Genomic DNA, 17847 nt, shown 5'->3' with positions numbered 1-17847 from the left:
GAGACTGGAGCTGTGCAGAGGGACCGGAGCTCGCGGCGCTTGCCTGGAACACTGACGTGCACAGAACGGGATCCAGGAATCAACCTGCACTGCTACTCCTACTCCCCAGCCAGTGCTCTGCTGTGGTTAACAATGCTTTCTCTAACGGACAATAATTTGCATTGCCACAAAGCCATGGACCTGTATCTTGGCCTGAGGTCATCCTCCCTATTCCTGACCATCATTTAGGCTCATCGCTCATCTACCAGCAGCCAACACACCACCTCTGCATCCACCAGATCCTCTTTCATGTCTCTGTGTACAAAGACAGGGGTAAATACCCGCTTCCCTTTCGAAAGCTGAGCATCCTGCACCGATTCCAGTCAGAGAAGGACATGATGAGACCCTGCTCCCATCTGTGGGTGTTGTGCAGCCCAAGGTGGGAGTGCAGCCAGGGCTGGCTCCCTGCAGGTTACTTACATGCATTGGGGGACCCGTTAGGGAGAGGCAGGTAGGATCCTGCTCGCCAAGACCGGGAGCGAAAGTTCTTCTTGCACTTGCCGCAGTCCTGCCCCGTGGTGTTGTGCTCACACTCGCACTGCAGGCTGCCCTCTTTGAAGGTGCACAGGTTAGCGTGGAGGTTGCATTTACACCTGGAGGAGGAAGACAGGGAAGAGCTGTCAGGTGTCACTGCTGCTCCTCTTTGCCCCGGTGTAGTACTGAAAATGTAGTGCTGAAGCCAGGCTGGTCACCCCTTTTCTGTTCCTTCTGCAGGACTTATCACTGAACTCACCTGTTTTCCCCAGGTATGTGCTGGAGTTATGATGTCCAATTTCTTGCCCAAGGTGCATCTGCTGTCTCTAGTCCAAGATGAGAGATGCTTTCCTCCCACCATCCGACTGCAGTAGCACAGACTTTAATGGTAAGTCAATGTCTCCAGCTGAGACTCCAGGAAGGAGTCACTCACATTTCAGGGCTGTTACAGAAATCTGGGTGATTACCCTTTTACTGGGAGGAAGTCTTGGACTTTAGATGAAGGAGCATGGCCAGCACTGGTGGGACTTGGCCCTTGCCCCTTGTGATAAAGTCAGCAGTGTTTCCTCCTGTGGTGTGAAGCTGCACAGCACAAACCCTTTTCCCCAGCCTGCTGTGACCAAAATAACACAGAGAGCAAGTCACCATCAGAATGCGCCTCATCAGAGAAGGCAACAACTAAAACCACTATTCAGCAATTTGCAAACATTAAGAAACTTTTAATGAGCTGTAGTGCAGTATGCAGGGAATAATTATCTCTGTGCACAATAATTCCTGTTGCTCACACTCCGGAGGTGACTTGCGCAGAGCACAGAGACTGAGCCCATAACTCACACGTGGCTCTGGTGACTCCTGGGCCCGAGCTCAGGCCATCAGACAGAGACTTTGGGGACCAAAACATCTCATTTCATTCCAGACAGTCGATCCCTAGCACAGCCCGATGCTTTGTGCGATAATTTACACTCTCAGAAGCAGAACCATTAGGAAAACAGTGACGCTGAGCCTTTTGTGCACGGGTGAAATCTGATGGGGCAACACTTTGTTTTACAGGGCTGAAGAGATGCAGAGCTGAGGGAATGAGCCACATGCAGAGAAGACAGAGGAAACATGGCCTGCTGCTCCTTGTGCTCTATCTGCACTGGGATAAACAGCCTGGATTAGGCTGGGAGCTGGGAGCTGGTGCTGCGCATGCCCCCCAGCTCCTGGTGCCTCTCCCCCTCTCCCTTGGAGCCCCCAAAGAAGCTCCCCAGCCACCTGCCTGACACACCAAGGCTGCCTTTGCTGTGCTCTCCTCACGCATGGCTGGATAAGCTGACCTCATGTATGATTTTTCCCCCCCCTCCCCTCCCTGTCCTTAATTCTAGCAAACCCCGCTCAGAGGCTCAGCATAAGCTGGATGAACGATCTCTCTCCCCATCTTACAATCCTGCCCTGTCTCTGACCAAGCAGAGGAGGGAATTTTGCAGTTTCTAAAAGGGAGGAAGGAAGAAAACGTGTTCTAGGGAGCAGAGGCAGACACACTCAGCATGCTCCACTTGCAACTGTGTGTTAGTGAGAGCTGGAGATGCCGTGTCACGGCTGAAAGCATTAACAGCCTCTGAGCATTGGTGCTCTGGGAGCAAGTCACAAATCCAAGCATCCAGGGGGAGGAAGTGGCTTTGGCTGGTACCTACACAGGAGGGAGGCTGAATTTCAGATGCTCCGTGTCCCCTCTGCCTCTGGTGAGGAAGGATTTTGGCTGAGCTGTCCCAGCCCTGTGGCAGAGGTGATGCCCAGCCCCGGAGTGCTGCAGAGCCTGGCTCTGAATTATTCAGCGTCCACACAGCGTGGCCTCCTTCTCTCACTTCAGAACGAGCAGACGAGAGCAAAGCAGGCAAGATAGTGGGTTAAAGCAGGTCAAAGCCTCACTGCTGCTGCTCTGGGCCCAGCCTGAACAGAGCAACAGCTTCTGGGAGCTGCAGCTCTCCTCTCTCCTCCCTCCTCCTGTGGTGGGAGCGAGGGGACGGGACCAGCTCCAGGGCACAGTGTCACAATCCAGCTGAAGGCAAGTTTAAGAGCCCCAGGGGAGTGGGTACGAGGAATGCAGGGACTGTCATGCCCCTTGTTTTCCCTGAGGGTTGGGATGATGTGGAGGGTAGTGCTTGGCTCCAGTCCTTGACCCTGCAAGTCTCACAGTGGGAACAGCAGCCCTGGGGGCCCACCACCTGGTCTCTGAGGTGGCCTGGGACAGCCTCAATAACCCATAACACACATAGCACATCGTTGCTCCTGGCATCCCCCAGCAAGAGCCAAGCAGATGTTTTGAGGTGCTTCTGGCTCCAAGCTGCTGCAGTGCAGGAGGGTGAGACCTGTCAATTTGGCTCCAGCTACAAAACCTTCACCAAGCAGTGGGACCCAGACTTCTTGCTCTAGGGAAAACAAGAGCAGTCAGATGTGTCTGCTCATACACACACACTGCTCACTTGCTGCTGAGGTGGGCTGGGAGCTGAGCACCAGCTCCTGGGACAGCCCCAGCTGCCTCCTGCCCTGGCCAGCGGGATGGAGATGGGGTGGGTGCTCAAGGACATGCCCCAGCCACTGCATGTAGGTGTGATGGACCTCTGCTCTTCCCAGAGAAGATCCTCACTTCCTAATTGGTGTAAACAAGGAAAACTAAGTAAAGAGAAAGCAGAGGCAGACATTCACCTTGCCTGCCTGGGCCCAGGTCACTGATTTTTCTCACTCGCCCTTTGCCACCGTGCAGAAGTTTTTTTATCCAAAGGATCAATTTTACCAGGGAATTGCTTTCTGAATTTGACCTTTGAGGATCATCAATCTAAGCAGGGAACTGTAACCCCAGCAGGCTGACCCCTCAGCACAGCACTTTTCAGCCCAATCAATCAGGCTGCATTATTTAATGGCCAACAGCCGAGCACTGTTAGCCAGTCCTGATTGCCAGCCCTGTTTTGGGGAGAAGGTTTTTGCATCCCAGCCTTCCTGCTGCTTGGGCTTAGAGGCTCATCTTCAACCCCTTCGTCAGGCTTCTCTGCCTCCTTCTCTGGGCCTGCAGCCCAAGGACATGTGCTTGTTGATGGTCTGTGCACAGCCAAGACTCAGCTGGCAGAGACTGGAGTAAATGGCATTAGCCCAGTCCCCTGGGTGGGAGCTGCTAGTCCTGCCTGCCTCTGCCCGTCTTCCTCGGCGGCCAGCCACGGCAGGAAGGAGAGGATGAAGGGAAAGGTTAGGAGCTACTTAGCAGTGAGGCTTAAATAGCAGGCTCGGGGCAGACACCTGCGCCGTGTCCTGCAGCGATGGCCCCGCTCCAGCCCCGGGGCTGCTCCAGCAAAGTGCTGGTTGCAATATGGTCTCTCTGGCTCTGGAGGGCTGAAGAGCCAGGAGTGTTTCTCCTCCAGCTCGTGGGTCAAGGCACACACTGACAGTGCTGTTTCCCAGTGAGCATTCAGAGCCCACGGTGGTGAAGAGCCCGAGGAGAGCAGCCCCAGAGCACACCTGTGAGCAGCACCCACGGCCTGGGGACACCCATCCTGCACTGGGTAGCAGGTCACACAACTGCATTGTGCATTAAACAGAGACTGGCTCACACTGTTCCCAGCAAGGGAGGCTGGGGCACTGTGTGGCCCAGGACATTACAGTTTGCACAATGGGGTATTTAGGAGCTTATTTTAGTGCAGTTGTTCAGCTGCTGCCTTTCCTCAGAGTGGTGCAGTGCGATCTGATGCTGCCAATGCCTCCACCAGGGAACATCACGGAGTGTGGAGCGCCAAGGAAAGTTTACAGGAAAGTGTCCTTCTTTTTTTTCTTTTCTTTTTTTTTTTTTTTTCCAGCCATAAAGAACAGTTTCCTGCATTTCTCCAAGTCAGCATCCTGGAGGTCACAGCAGCGAGCGGCTGGAGAGGTGTCTGGTGCCAAGCCCACATGTGAGGGAAGGAGATGCCCATGCAGAGGAAGGGGGTGAGTGCAGAAGCCGTGCTGGGATTGGGAAAACAGCTCCTTTCCCTGAGCTTTCATTAATAATGACTTTTGAAGTGATTTTAAAAAGTCCCCCCAGCCCTTTGTTTTCCTTCCAAGGATTCTTATGTGTTTTACAGCCTCTTTTTTTGTCCATAACCCCACTTGAAGAGCATGGAAGTAAGGCAGAGAAAGGCAAAGAGCACCTCCTTATCCCTCTCCCTCCCCATGGGGCTGAGACAGTGTTGGGGTGCTGGCACCCCCCTTCAGGACTGATGCAGTGACCCCACTGCTGTGTGGGGTAGGGCTGGAGGAACCACTTGCTGGCTGGAGACCCAGAGAGCTGTTCTGTCCCCTTGCACCTTCCACCGAGTTCCCATGGAGACAACACTGCCCTGAGCTCCTTAAAAAATCCTGATACAGGACACGGAGCAGCAGAAGTCCACTACAGTGGGCTACCATCTCCTTTCCAAGTCTCCTTCCAGCCCAGCCTGCACACTGCTCTCCACCCTGTGCTCACCACGAGGATGCTGCCGTGTGTCCCCAGGGATTCTGTGGAGACTGGTCCCCTCCTGCTGGTTTCTGAGATGTTGGGCTCCTGCTTTTCACCCTTACCCGTGTGGCTTTGCCCCCCTGCTCCCTCTCTGCTCCCTGAGCTGGTGCTGGGGAGAGGCAGCGCTCAGAGAGCTGCTAATGACTGCCGGCCAAAGGAAGGCTTATCAGAGCTTCCCCTGAATTGTTTGCTCTCACTGTAATTGATGAGCCTTTAATGAGTCTCATGGGACGATGTGTTTGAAGGGAGCTCTTTCCTCTCCATCCCCAAGGAAAATGATGTTTCAACTGATCTCGGCTCTCGGGGAAACATGAATAACTCTTTTCCATCTCTCTATTGTCATCCCCAGCCGTTGCTCTCAGCACGCTCCAGCAGCTGCCTGGCCATCACTTACCCACTTTTACCTGCTCCTTTGCAACTGTTTTGGCAGCTCAGCAAAAGCAGGGAGCAAATCTTTTGGGCAAAGCATAACGGGTGCTGAGCTTGGATTGTTTCTGGCCCATCTGTGCGTGTGGAAGCAGGTAAAAATAGCTTCTAATGGCTGGGCCATGGAAGAAGCGCAGTCCCTTTGTGGGGAGCAGTTATATGAGGATTTGCCTTGCTGGGAGATTGCTCTGGTAGAGGTTTGCTATTGCCAGGCCTGGAGCAGGGCTGAAAGGGCTGAAGAAGACAAAGGGGGCTCATTCATCCCAGGAGCAGGACTGGGAGCTTACTGGAGCCTGTGGTCCAGGGACTGAAGGGCAGGAAAAGCCATTTTAACATGTTGTTTCTTTCAGCTTGAACCAGGGTGAGAGGCTTCTGGGTTTCACTGCTTTGTGCAGAGCCAAAAAAAATGGAAAAAAAAAAAACAACCTGAGTTCGGTCAGAGGGACATGTGAGTGGGTTATTTTCCTTGTGGGTTTTTACTTTTGGCTGTGTGGCCGGGATGGAAGGAACCCTCCTTGTGCCCTTCAAAATGGTTTGAGGTTTGGGTTACAAAGATGAGACAATTTAAAAGATGCCAGAGTGGAGAGCACGCTAGCTGGCTGTTCCCATCCGAGAGGCTATTTATTTTAAATAAGTTGACACTCACCAGCTGTCAAGATCCTGCTGACTGGTGGAACATTATTTACATTCAAAGCTGTCTTAAAAAAGCAAACACAAAACCAAACTTCCCCATTAGGGGGTCGGGCAGCAGAAGGGAGGAAGGGTGAAGAGGACATCACACGGATATGTGAACATAAATATTTGCAGAGTAATGTGTATAAATGCTCTTGGTCTTTCTCCTGGAATGCAATAATGCCTGCAATTGAGTTCATTGGCCAAATTGAATTTGGGCTCCTGTAGAAGTCTCTTTATATTAAGTGCTTTAACATACATCACCTTCTCAGTCTATCGATGAAATCCTATTATCCGCTCAGGGCCGGACGCAACTCGGCAACAGAATCGGAGGGGAAATAAAAACCCTCACAAACCGAAGCCAGGAGCAGGTAACAGGACCTTGGGCATCCGTCTCTGGCTATTGACAAAGCATCAGGAGCTCTGGGGGAAGGAGGAGCTCTCTGGGTTTCTCTCTAACTCCCTCCCTCCCTCTCGCTCTGCAAGTTTCCCCTCCGTTGTTCTGCGGTGGGAGCAGAAACCTTCGCTAGACTCGAGCGAACAGTTGCTCTGCATTAACTCAATTTAACTATCTGACCAAGAGCAAGATTTTGCTTGAACTCAAGCTAATTCCAGCCTGGAGGAGTGCCAGGGAAATTCAGCCATCCAGCTCCCAGGGGCTGCCCAGCGTGGAGGCGAGGACGGGCCGAGGAACACGGCGCACCATTGGCACAGACTTGGCCGTCCTTGACACGAGGATGCTGCTACCTCTTGGGACCTGAATTCTGTCTGCCAGGAGCTGCAGGGGAAGGAGCAGGGACAGGCACAGGCAGTGCTTGCCCCGGTTTTTGTGGTCTTTCCAAAGTTGCTGAGTGTGGGCGGTAGCTGGCCCAGGGCTGCAGGGGCACTGGGCAAGTTCTTGGGAATTGTTTGGGTGAGCCTGTGGCTATTTTGGGGGTGATGCTCCAGCACTGTGGCTGGGAAAGCTCAGCTGGGTAAGCCCATGCTCTCACAGATCACCCCAGGTCCTTTGGCAAAGCAGCAGCAGTGCAGGTCCCACCCTGCTCCCCAGGGAGAGATGCTCAACAGGGACATCGGCCATCACACAAAATCCAAGACCCTCAACAAGAGACTGTTCCATGGACCAAACCTGCTTCTTTTCTCCTTTCTAGAGACAGCTTTGCTGGAGAAGCCAAGATCAGCTGGAGGGTCTCCAACAACTTCAATAGAGCCAGAAGGAGGAATGTCCAAGCAGGGCAAAGCAGCCCACGTGCTGCCAGGATGCACTTTGCTCTGGCACCCTGGATTGAACTGAGGTACAACTGCAGGGGAAGTGCATTGAGCTGCTTCAATGTGCTGGCCAGGAGGGCAGAGTAGGAGACAGTGACCAGGCCAAGCAGAAACTGCTTCACCTTTAACAGCAATGCAGCATCGAGCATCCCCACATCTCAAAACTGACCATGAATGCAGAAAAATACATCCGTTGCATGTGGGTACCACTGACAATCAACCAGCTCCATTTATTGCAGGAGGTGCTTTTGGAGATGGCCTTGATCCTCCAGGTCTGGTCTCCCTGATCCTGGCTGTTGGGAGACTGTGCAAAGTTGATCTGCTCCACTAGCACAAACTCTCCAAGTCACACTCCCGAAGAGTATCCGAGCAAGGCACCAAGAGCACACAAGAGGAAAGCAGGGAAAGAAGGAGGGGAGCACAAAGGGCCTTTCCCTTCAATTCTTTTGTGTAACCAAAGCAGCAGCCAAGGAAACCATCAGAAAAGCAAGAAAAGAGGAAAGGAAATGCTGTTACAAAACTGGAAACCTCATCTTGTTGGTCCCTCTTGGGCCTGAGTGCAGCCTGAGAGGAGGCACTGTTCCACGGAGCTGCTCAGGGATGAGGAACACTCCCTCCTCCTGCCTTCCTCCAGGGACTGCTCATCACCAGCAGGATGGACAGACAGACAGACAGTGCATGCATTGGGGCAGGGGAGGATAAAGGAGAGAAATCCTAATATAAATCAGCCTAAAATTGATTCGCTTCTGCTCAATGTGATTTCTCCTAACTGGATCCACATGTCCCGGCCATGGCACATTAACTTCAATTACAGCTTATTAATGTCTCCGTGATGGAGCTTGGCCTGCTGAGCATGGCGGTGACTGACGTTATGGAGGGGAAAAAATTACTCCAAAGAGACTCAGCGTGTAATGGAAAGAGAAGCAGCGGCTTTCATCGCGCCAGCCCCGGCAGCCGGGGAAAGCTCGTTCACCCGTTCCCGAGGAGATGACTGAGCTTGTTGCTGCACCGAGGAGAAAATCAAGCAATGGACAGAGATCTGTGGGGGAAAGTCTTCCCGCTTCCCTTCCCCACCCTGCCTGGCACACACACACACACAGCACACAGGCCAAGGGCTCGCTCGCGTCTATTCCTGTCCTGACTCTTCTGCGTCTCCAGTTACTCCACAGATCAATAGGGACAGGATGGTAGAAGAAAGGAAAAAAGAAAAGAAAAGAAAAGAAAAAGATACCAGGAAGAAAGAGAGTAAAAATAAACTGTCAGCCATGAATGGAGAAATGGACCCGGCTGAGGCTGTGGGAGGAGGAGATGCAGAGGAGACCCTGAAGCACCAGCCCATTGCACCAGCTCCCAGGGAAGAAGCAGTGACCCCCTGGAGTGACCAGATCCTCTGTCAAACTCTTGACCACCCCAGTCCATCTGGTTTTTGGGAGAAGGCACAGAATTCCTTCCCCTTGTCACCGTGTCCTTTGCTCCATCTCTTTCTGCTTTTCCCAAAGTTCTGGGAGACTGTGGTGAGGGGTCTTTTGTGGTGGGAGGCTGAGGTGTGAAGGAAGGGGTGGGCTTGGATGGGGGCCCAGGAGCACATGGAGTGAGGGGATCACAGAAACCTCTCTGAACCCACCTGCCAAGGCTGCAGCAGGAGAAACTGCCCCGGCTCATGGTCTGCTCTGAGGGCAAAGTGTTTTACTCTTCCCTTGACTGTGAACATCAACTAGAAACGAGCTGCCAAGTGTCTCATCACCCCGTGGGCACTGCCAGCTGCTGCCAAAATCCCGGTGCTGTGCAGGGACAGAGGCAATGCCATGCTCTGACAGCACACACTGCTCCTCCAATGCCACACACCATGTCTGGGCACGGCTCCTCCAGCCTCCCAGGGCTGCTCACACCTCTGCTCTCCAGGTGGAATTTTCTGGCTGCTTTTTACCTCTGAGCCCTCATTTTTTCATAATCATCTTCCCTCTTGTTTCCATGCCCCCTGCAGTGGATCCCTAACACCACTCCAATTTTATCTACGAACTTTCCTTCTGTTCCTCAAACACAGTTGTTCCCACATGCTGGAAGTGGCAGTGTGTGTCCATCCCCATCCCTGCCTACCCTTCCTCCCCCCTTCCCTGCACAGGGCTCCTGTCAGGCTCACATTGATTTCTCCTCTCTTCCTCTCAATAACCCATCCCTTGTTGAGCCATACACAAGATTTAATTTGGTTTTAGTCCCTGCACTGTAACTGGCTTTGCTTACAGCTGGAATTAGATTGCTTTTCAGTGAGAAACCTGCTTGCTGGGACTGGAATAATCACAGGAGCAGAGTTAATTCACATGAGGCTTCTCCATCTTATACACCACTTATCCACAGTTCCTCAGCTGGTCACCTTTTCCTGTCCTGTGCCCACCGGGGCTGGAAGAGTCAGCACAGGACAGGCATCGACCTTTTCCCTGTCCAAGCTGTGTCCCCCTCTCCCGGGAACCATCCCAGCAAGCTGGGAGAGCCGGAGCAGTGCAAAGCTGGGTCTTGCTGCAGCTCAAGACTTGGGAGTTTGGGCTGAAAAAAACCAGATTTCATAGTTTTCTGTGTTCCCAGCCAAGGAAAAGCCCTGTCCTCCCAGAGGCCCTGCTGCATGAGAGGAGTGGGTCAGGCAGCTCGTGGTGAGTGGAGCCAAGAGGGAAGTGGAGGCGAGCGGGAGCCGCTGCTCTGCAGCAGCCGTGGGCAGCCGGCCACGCCGGCACAGAGCCAGCGCCGGGGGGAGGCTGCCAGGAACCAGCCAACAAACCCCAACCTGTCTCATCCTGGCCCCAGCTAAAAAGCAGCATTGCAGCTTCCACTGGGCGTTCACAGCCCGGCCCTCCCTTGCCAGCCCTGTCCTTGGGGTGCAGGTGGCTGTGGAATCTTGGATGTCTCAGAGAGGTTGTGACATGCCCCCCCCTCCCTCCCCACCCCAGCCATGGTGTTTGAAAGGGTTTCCCTCCCCCCGCCCTAGTTCTTTTCGCAGAATTTTTTTTGATTTTAACCTCTTGAACTGATGGCTGCTACTATTAAATGGTGTTAAACTTGGTCGGTGAGCTCAAAAGCTGGTGAGGGATTGGGTGGGGGTGAAGGAGGGCAGCCAACAGCAAGGTGCTGGTTTGGGGAGAATCCTGTCAGCATGGCCTGAACTCCAAAGTACTGGAGCAACAAGTGCTGCCCAAGCCAGGCAGGGAAGGTAGAGGGAGGAGGAGGAGGATCACATTCACGGGACACCAAGAGTACTTTACCTCTTTGAAGCATGAAGTATCCTGCAGCAACAAGTCCTTGGTTATCTGCAGTTATGTCAGTGCTTGGAAGCCAAAGGTCATTGCACAAGCACTGACATCAAACCTTTAGTCCTAATTCACCACCTTCTAGGCTGAAAACTCTGTGTCCCTGTTACAGAGTCTAACCAGCCCGGACAAGTTGATACACCAGCTCCAACCCTTCCTGCCAGATGTTCTGGTCAGTGTGGGCTTTGGCTGGGGTTTGATCCCTGTGGTTTTGCCACTGCTGTCAGTAACACCAAGTGTCCCTGTGGGCAACTGGGCCACCCGGGGAGGAGTAGGGCCACAAAAGAAGGAGCAGGGGACAGGACTGGCTGTCACTGGGGTGGAGGTGATGGCAAGGCACTTGCCCTTTTCCTTGCCTTTGCCTGCTTTTCTTCCCTTCCACCCTCCTTACTTTGCTATTTTGCTGCATCCTGAGCTGGTTTTGGACTGTGGATATTTAGTACACCTGGCAATGCTTCTTATGGGCAGCACATATCTACACAGAAGCACCTTGCACTGAAACCTGGGCTCTGCCACTCCTCTGCCCGTGTGCCTGAGCCCCTCAGGGCTTCTCCCTGAGCAATCCCAACAGTGGGCACCCCAACATGCCACCAGTCCAGCTGAGAGCCACAGCTGCTCGTCCCAGACAGGCAACCACACTGTGAGAAAGACCCTCACCGCTGCCTCCTGCCTGCCCTGGCGGGTGGAAGGGGCTCGCCCATCCCTCACTGCAGCTTCCTTCCCCTTGGAGCCTGTTCAAAGCCAGCCTCAGTGGCACCTGCAAAACATTTCTACTTGCAAGTCTCAGTAGCAAACAGTTTGGAACCGATACAAACGGCTCCTCTGTCGCTGTGGTGATGCTTGTTAGCACGGGGTGGGTGATGGGGAGATTTCTCCCCTCTCGCCTGTAAGTCTCGCACAAGCTGGATGGGAAATCAGCCATCTCGGCACTTTTCCACCTTACTTTGCTTTTTCAGTTGATGTCATAACGTAACATATGGCACTATACAGAGAAATTAAAAACAAAACCCAGGAGAAACACCCCCCACCCACCTCCCCTGCCCCAGATCTGTCTGGGGGGTTTACCCTCACCCCAAACTTCCTCTGCTGGAGTCGAGGCTGCTCAGGGGGTGCTGGGCTGACTTGGGATGACCCATCCTCCTTGTACTGGCAGTGAGCTGGAGTTTAGTGGGATGAGCATCATTCCTCATCCCCCAGATGCATCAGCATCACCCCTGGGACTTCTGGCTGTGTTTGCACAGCTGGGGACAGGGTATTGGGAGGGAATTCAGACCCCGACTGTCCACCTAAGCCATGTCCCACTTCCCCCAGCACCGGCTGCAGGAGGACACAGCCCCTCTCTCAGACACAGCCTGGGAGGTGCCCCAGCCGTTCCCTGCAAGGACACATCTGTTTTATTTCCAGTGCTGCCCTGCCTGGGGAGAAGGGGTGTCAGAGGGAGAAACACTGTTTGCAGAAATGCTGATGGCTTAGTTTACCAGCAGTAACTTCTCATCCCTCAGAGAAGAGATGCCCAAAGAAATACAGCAGCCGTTACCTGCCGGTGACTTCAATGTTGGAGACGGCATAGAAGTACTTGTACAAGTTCTCCCTCTGCACGTAGGTGCCCCCCAGGGCGGGTCTCAGCAGCCTCATCCGCAGGTCAGTCACGGTAAAGAAGTCCTTGAGCCCTTTGGCGCTCTCCAGCCGGGTGTACAAGTTGTCCATGTTCTTGAGGTCGGGGCCAGCAAAGATGGCAAAGCGGTCCCTGACCTCGAACCGGACGGTCTTCTCTTTCTTGGAGCCCGCCCAGCGGGAATACTCCTCCGTGCAGAGGACCCTGTTGGCACTGGTGGTGGAGAGGTCTCGGACCCTCCGTGCTGGCATGCTGAAGGCCTCCATGCAGTCATCTGCGTAATACTGGTACGGGTGCCAAGTCCTCCCGTTGTCCAGCGACTTCTCCAGCATCATGATGGTGGGGCGCCCGTACTCGAAGGTGATCACGATGTCGTCCGTCAGCTCGATGCTCTTGTTCCAGGACAGGGTGATGTTGGCCAGCAGCGGCTCCGGGTACCGGCGCCACGTCACGCTCTGCCAGTACGTGGCCAGCCCCTCGTCCTCGCTGTCGAACATGAGTTTGGGCGGGTGGGCCAGGTCCGGGTTGGAGGCGTCGCACTCGTCGCTGCACAGGTACGGGTTCTCCTGGAACAACAACAACGGTCACCGGGGAAGAAGGCAAAGCCTGGGCATCGTGTGGGCACCGTGTGGGCATTGTGTGGGCATCACAGCCAAGCTCACACTGTTACCAGGCCCTGGATCTGGCTGCTTGTGTCAAACATTAACTGCTGGGCTGAACTGGAGTGTGCCACGGGCCTGGCTCTGGAGGAAGCTGTTTCTGAGAATGAATTTAAGGCAGAAAGATGCGGCTTTGCCTCCACTGTAAGAACGGCTGAGCTGTTTCCTTTGAAAGGCCCTCTGGGAAAGGGCTTTTCAAGTTGGCACAGGGGCAATTTTCATAGAAAGTGCCTTCCCTGAGATGGTCTCTGGGAAACTTCGGTTAAGCTTGGCCAATTTACAAGCCTACAAAAAGCTTTGCTCTGCCTTGGAAGAACTGCACGGCTGAAATCCCCCAAACACATCCCTGCCTCTCATGGCTCCTGATGCCAAAAATCCTGGGGACACACCATCCCCCCTGTACCACTGAGCATGGCTAGAGGAGGGAAAATAAATTTCTCCATCTCCAAGATGGGATAGGACTGAGGAGTAGCAGGGAGAGCAGGGATTTGTGCTCCCAGTGCCACGGTCCTCTCCTGCCTGCAGGGACCATGGAGGAAAAGATGGCTCATCCCATCCAGGTGAAAATGTCCATCACCTGCAGGCCTGGCAATGGGAGAAAAGGAACAGTCACCCCATTTTGCCCACAAATGACAGTGCACGGCCAAGCTGGAGTGTTTTGCAGGGACACAGGTACACATCCATGTGCTGAGCTGCACCAGGACATAGTGTGAAGGTTGAAGCTTTGGACTTGGGCATCAGGGTTATTAGCTGTGCCAATGGGTTTATTCCTCATCCATATGTGTGTTAAAGCCCAACATTACTTGCCCTGCAGCTTCTGCCTCCAGGAGTGAGCAGGTGGGTCAGACCTTCCTTGGGGATAATGCAGGTCTGTGTTATAGTGGGTACAAACCACAAATCAACTCTGCAACACAATGCAAATCTTTTTTGCATATGAAGCATCTCTTTGCTGTCACTTTACCTCCCTCTCAGACTCAAAATCCAAAGGGTTGGAGAGGGAGAGGCATTGGTACAACAGCAGGCTCTGCTGCAGTGGGACCCTTGTCAGGGAGGCAGAGGCACCTGGCAGAGGAGGAGGAGGTGATAAAGCAGCTGGAGCTGGTCAGAGCTTCTGGCTAGAGGTGAGGAGCCTGCTGGGGTGTGAGGTCTGTCCCTCCCAAGCACAGTGGATTTACAAGGTAAGACCGAGCCGGGTGCTGTGGTTTGGTTTGTGGGTGCCTTGTGTGTGGCTGGGCCATGGGAAGGTGCTGTTTGGGGGGATCAGTGTGTTCCCACCCATCTCTGGAGACCTCCTGCAGTGCTAGGGCTGTGCTGGGGTGCAGGGAGCTCGTGTTGGTAGCTGGGGTCTCTGAAAAATGAGATGCAGGGCTGGGATCTCTGCAGGCTGGTTGTGTCCCTGGACTGGGAGAGCCCTGCTGCAGGCGTGGGAAGAGGCTGCTCCTGTGTCCGTGGCACTGGGGACTGACCCTGCACCGTGGCTTGCTTTGATCTGGGAAACTGCTGGAGTCTGAATGCTTGTGACCTGCTTTTAGGGTGCCCTGTGTATACCCCAGGCAAAGCAGAGGAGAGGAGCTGGCTTGTACAAATGGGGTGCAAAGGGGAGCTTTGGGGCTGTGCTTTGAATGTGGAAACCTCTGTGTAACACAAGGTGCTTTGGAAAATCTGTGTTTTGCCACTGCCAGCTGGGCAACCAAAGGTCTAGGGAACTACTCAGAGCTTCTCCATTCTGTGTCTGTAAAATGGGCCTTGGGTGCCTCCCCACAGCTCGGAGCCACGCGCTGAGCTTTGCAAAGAGAGCGGAGGCCACGGCACCCAGGAGCCCTGAAAAGCTCAGGAGGGCATAAATAATTCCGTGTTCAGAGCAGCGTGTGAGTAATGCACTGTAAATAAGGCAGGAGGCTGCTCCGTCGGCACGGGGGATAAAACAAAACAGCGAGGAACTGATCTGCACGTGAGCACCAGGATCGTCTGCAGGGGAGACAGCGACAGCCTTGGGGAGACAAGGGGACTCCTGTAAACACAGCACACGTTGTGTGTGTGTGTGCACGAGGCTGCCAGGGAAAGCAGATCAGAAAACAGGTCAACACTCAAACTGTTTTCAGCACTGTCTTGCTCTGACACGCACCTGCCTGACGGAAAAGCTGCGAGTGCTGTGCTGGGGTTTGTTCCTCCTGTTACAGCCTGAACTTGAGCAGTGTGTGGCTTTTGCCTCCTCTGTGTGTGCCAGGAGGAAGGGCTGGAACCAGGGCTGCTGAGCTCCAGTGTGGTGCCCACCCCGGAGCATGAAAGTTGATTCTGTGATTCTGCTACTGAATAGATGTGTTGGCTGATGTTTTAAAGGCAAGTGGCTGGATAGGTTTTATCATTGTTTTATTCGCAGCTGTGACAACTGAGCAAGGGAAATCAATGGAGTGCTCAGGCTTGCTTGGGTGGGGGAGGCTGAAGGGTGAGGGCACCTGCCCAGGTGCTCCCCACTATCCCCCCAAAGAGGGGGGGATGCCAGCTGGGGTGTGGTGGAACTCTGAGCCACGCTGGGGGGTCCTCTCCTGCCTCAACACGCTGTTCTGGAGTAGGGATTAAGAAACCCTGAGATAGTGACATATTTAATATGCTCTCCTGACTCGTCACGTTCAGAGGAATTGTTTACCTCTGCTAATGAGACACAGCTTCCTGCTGGGGGATGGAGCTGCCTCTCAGCGCAGCTTTACAGCAGTGGCTGATGGAAAAGGCAGAAAAATCCCCCTCAGCTGAAGTGCTGGGGGCTCTGTGAGTGTGTTTCCTGCGCTGAGGCAACATATTGTGTTGCAGTATGGTCCTACTGCCAATGTGGCCATACAGATGGCTTAATAGGGCAGTCCTGAAAAGACCATCCCTGAGGTCCTATTTCAGCACTTGGTCTGAAGGAGGGTGCAGCAGTGCAATGTCTTAGTGGGCTCAGGTGGAGAATTGGCTTGGGATGGCAGCAGAAAATTCCCTGATAAACCCGCCTTGCTGCTCAGAGTGGCTCTGTCTGAGAGGAGTCTGTGTCACAGAGCTGCCCTGGCTCTTGCTGTGCACCTTCCTTTCTCTGTGTGCAGCAGCCACTGGGGCTGCCAAAGCCCTTGAGCTGCTGTAAGATCAATCTCCACTGAATATTTGCCACATGAGCTGCCTCCAGCATGGCCACAGTGGCCACCTTCACCTCCAGGGCTATAATGCTCCTATCAAGGCTTTCTCTGGAGGCTTCCTTAAGCAGTGGCCAAATTGAACAAAGGAAGGACTCTGTGACCAAACCACAATAAGAAAACATTACCCAGACCAGCAAAGGGTGGCCAGGATGGGAGGTGGGACAGGTTTCCCACGAGCAGTGGGGGAAGCAACCGAGTCTGACAAGCGTGATCCCTCTCCCAGTGTCCCGTCTGGAGGGACAGGGCTGGCCAGGCATGTCCCTGGCAGGGGATCTGGCGGGTCAGGAGCAGGGAGAAGCGAAGCCAAAACTCTGCCTGTCTGCCATATGCTTTGTCCCAGAGATGAGGGACTGGGGGTGCACAATCCCTGATGGCTCCTGTACATCCCAACCTGTGAGTGTGCTCAGCCCAGCAGGCAGCAACCCCAAAGATGCCTTTAACCACCCTCACGTTTTGCAGAGCCACATGGCTCGAGGGCTGCATGGTTGTCAGAGGGCAAACGCAAAAATAACCTCTAAGTGACAGTGCTGGAAGGTGGGGGAGAGCCTCAAAAGCCACCGAGTGAGTCACATCACTACAGCTTCCTCTGCTAAAATGAAGTGTTCCTTTTTGGGTTTAGGTTTATTGAATTGTCCTTCCTCTGCGGGATGCTCAATGCCTTTTCTGCCGGGGGGGGTGGTTTGAAGTGAGCCAGGAGGGCAGGGGGGAGCGGAAACAGATGGCCATACTTTGGCTGCTCCCTTGGTCCTGGTAAGATCAGATATAGCACTATTGAAACAATTCCAGGTATTATTTTTGAATCTGGTTTCCTCCCCCAAGCCGTGTGTCCTCCAAAGAATCTGTCCAAAGTCTCATGATATTTAAGTCTTCAATCTAAAAGTCAGGATGCATTAGCCAGGCAAACTTGGTCTCAGTGAGCTTAAAATAAATCAGTTCACTTTGAGTCTCACGCTATTAAATCAGTCGTGAGCGTCCTCACGACAACTAGACATTGGAGGTTTCAGGCTCTCCAGCTCTTCTGGTTGTGCATTTCTTCAGGGTGCAACAAAGAGTGTTGCAGCCTTGCTTAGCCCCAGCTCAGCCCAAAGGGACAAATCTCTAGGGGACAAACTGCAAGAGCCTTGTTGAGGACACGTTGTCCTAAATAAATGGCATCATAACAAGATTGTGCCTCCACGAGGAAATCACAGAGTGGTTTGGGTTGGAGGGGACTTTTAAAGGTAATTTATTCCAAATAGGCAAAGACATCTTCAACTAGATCAGGTTGCTCAAAGCCCCATCCAAGCTGACCTTGAATGTTTCCATGGATGGGACATCCATCATGTCTTTGAGCAACCTGTGCCAGTGTTTTACCACACTCACTGTAAAAGCTTTCTTCCTTATAACTGGTTGAATCTAACCTTTTTGGGTTTAAAACCATTATCCCTCGTCCTATCACTACAATTCCTGATAAAGAGTCCCTCCCCATCTTTCCTGTGGGCCCCTTTAGACACTGGAAGGGACTCAAAGTCCTCCTTAGCAGGGCTGCTCTCAATCCCTTCATCCCCCAGCCTGGACTGATACCAGGAGTTGCCCTCACTCAGATGCAGGACCTTGTGCTTGGCTTTGTTGAACCTCATGAGGTCCCAATGGACCCACTCCTCGAGCTGGAAAGGTGTCCCAGTCCTGGTGATTGCAGACCCAGCCCTTGGTTTTGCCTCCTCTTGGTTCCTGGAGTCTGTGCTGGGCA

General features: G+C 53.4%; 1 protein-coding gene across 1 annotated transcript in view; it reads right to left on the bottom strand.

The window, feature by feature from the left end:
* The window catches only part of NTNG2 (netrin G2), a 48092-nt gene that overhangs the window by 13316 nt on the left and 16929 nt on the right, over positions 1-17847 (bottom strand). The window contains 2 exon segments of the mRNA XM_039388293.1: positions 460-632; positions 12215-12858. Of these exon segments, the coding sequence (XP_039244227.1) occupies positions 460-632; positions 12215-12858 (817 nt within the window).

The sequence above is a fragment of the Pipra filicauda genome, unplaced genomic scaffold (assembly GCF_003945595.2).
Source record: "Pipra filicauda isolate LSUMZ 115617 unplaced genomic scaffold, ASM394559v2 scaffold121_size3267253_pilon, whole genome shotgun sequence".
In the NCBI taxonomy this organism is placed as follows: domain Eukaryota; kingdom Metazoa; phylum Chordata; class Aves; order Passeriformes; family Pipridae; genus Pipra; species Pipra filicauda.
Note: the sequence above shows the minus strand (reverse complement) of the source record. Positions and strands in the feature narration are given on the sequence as shown.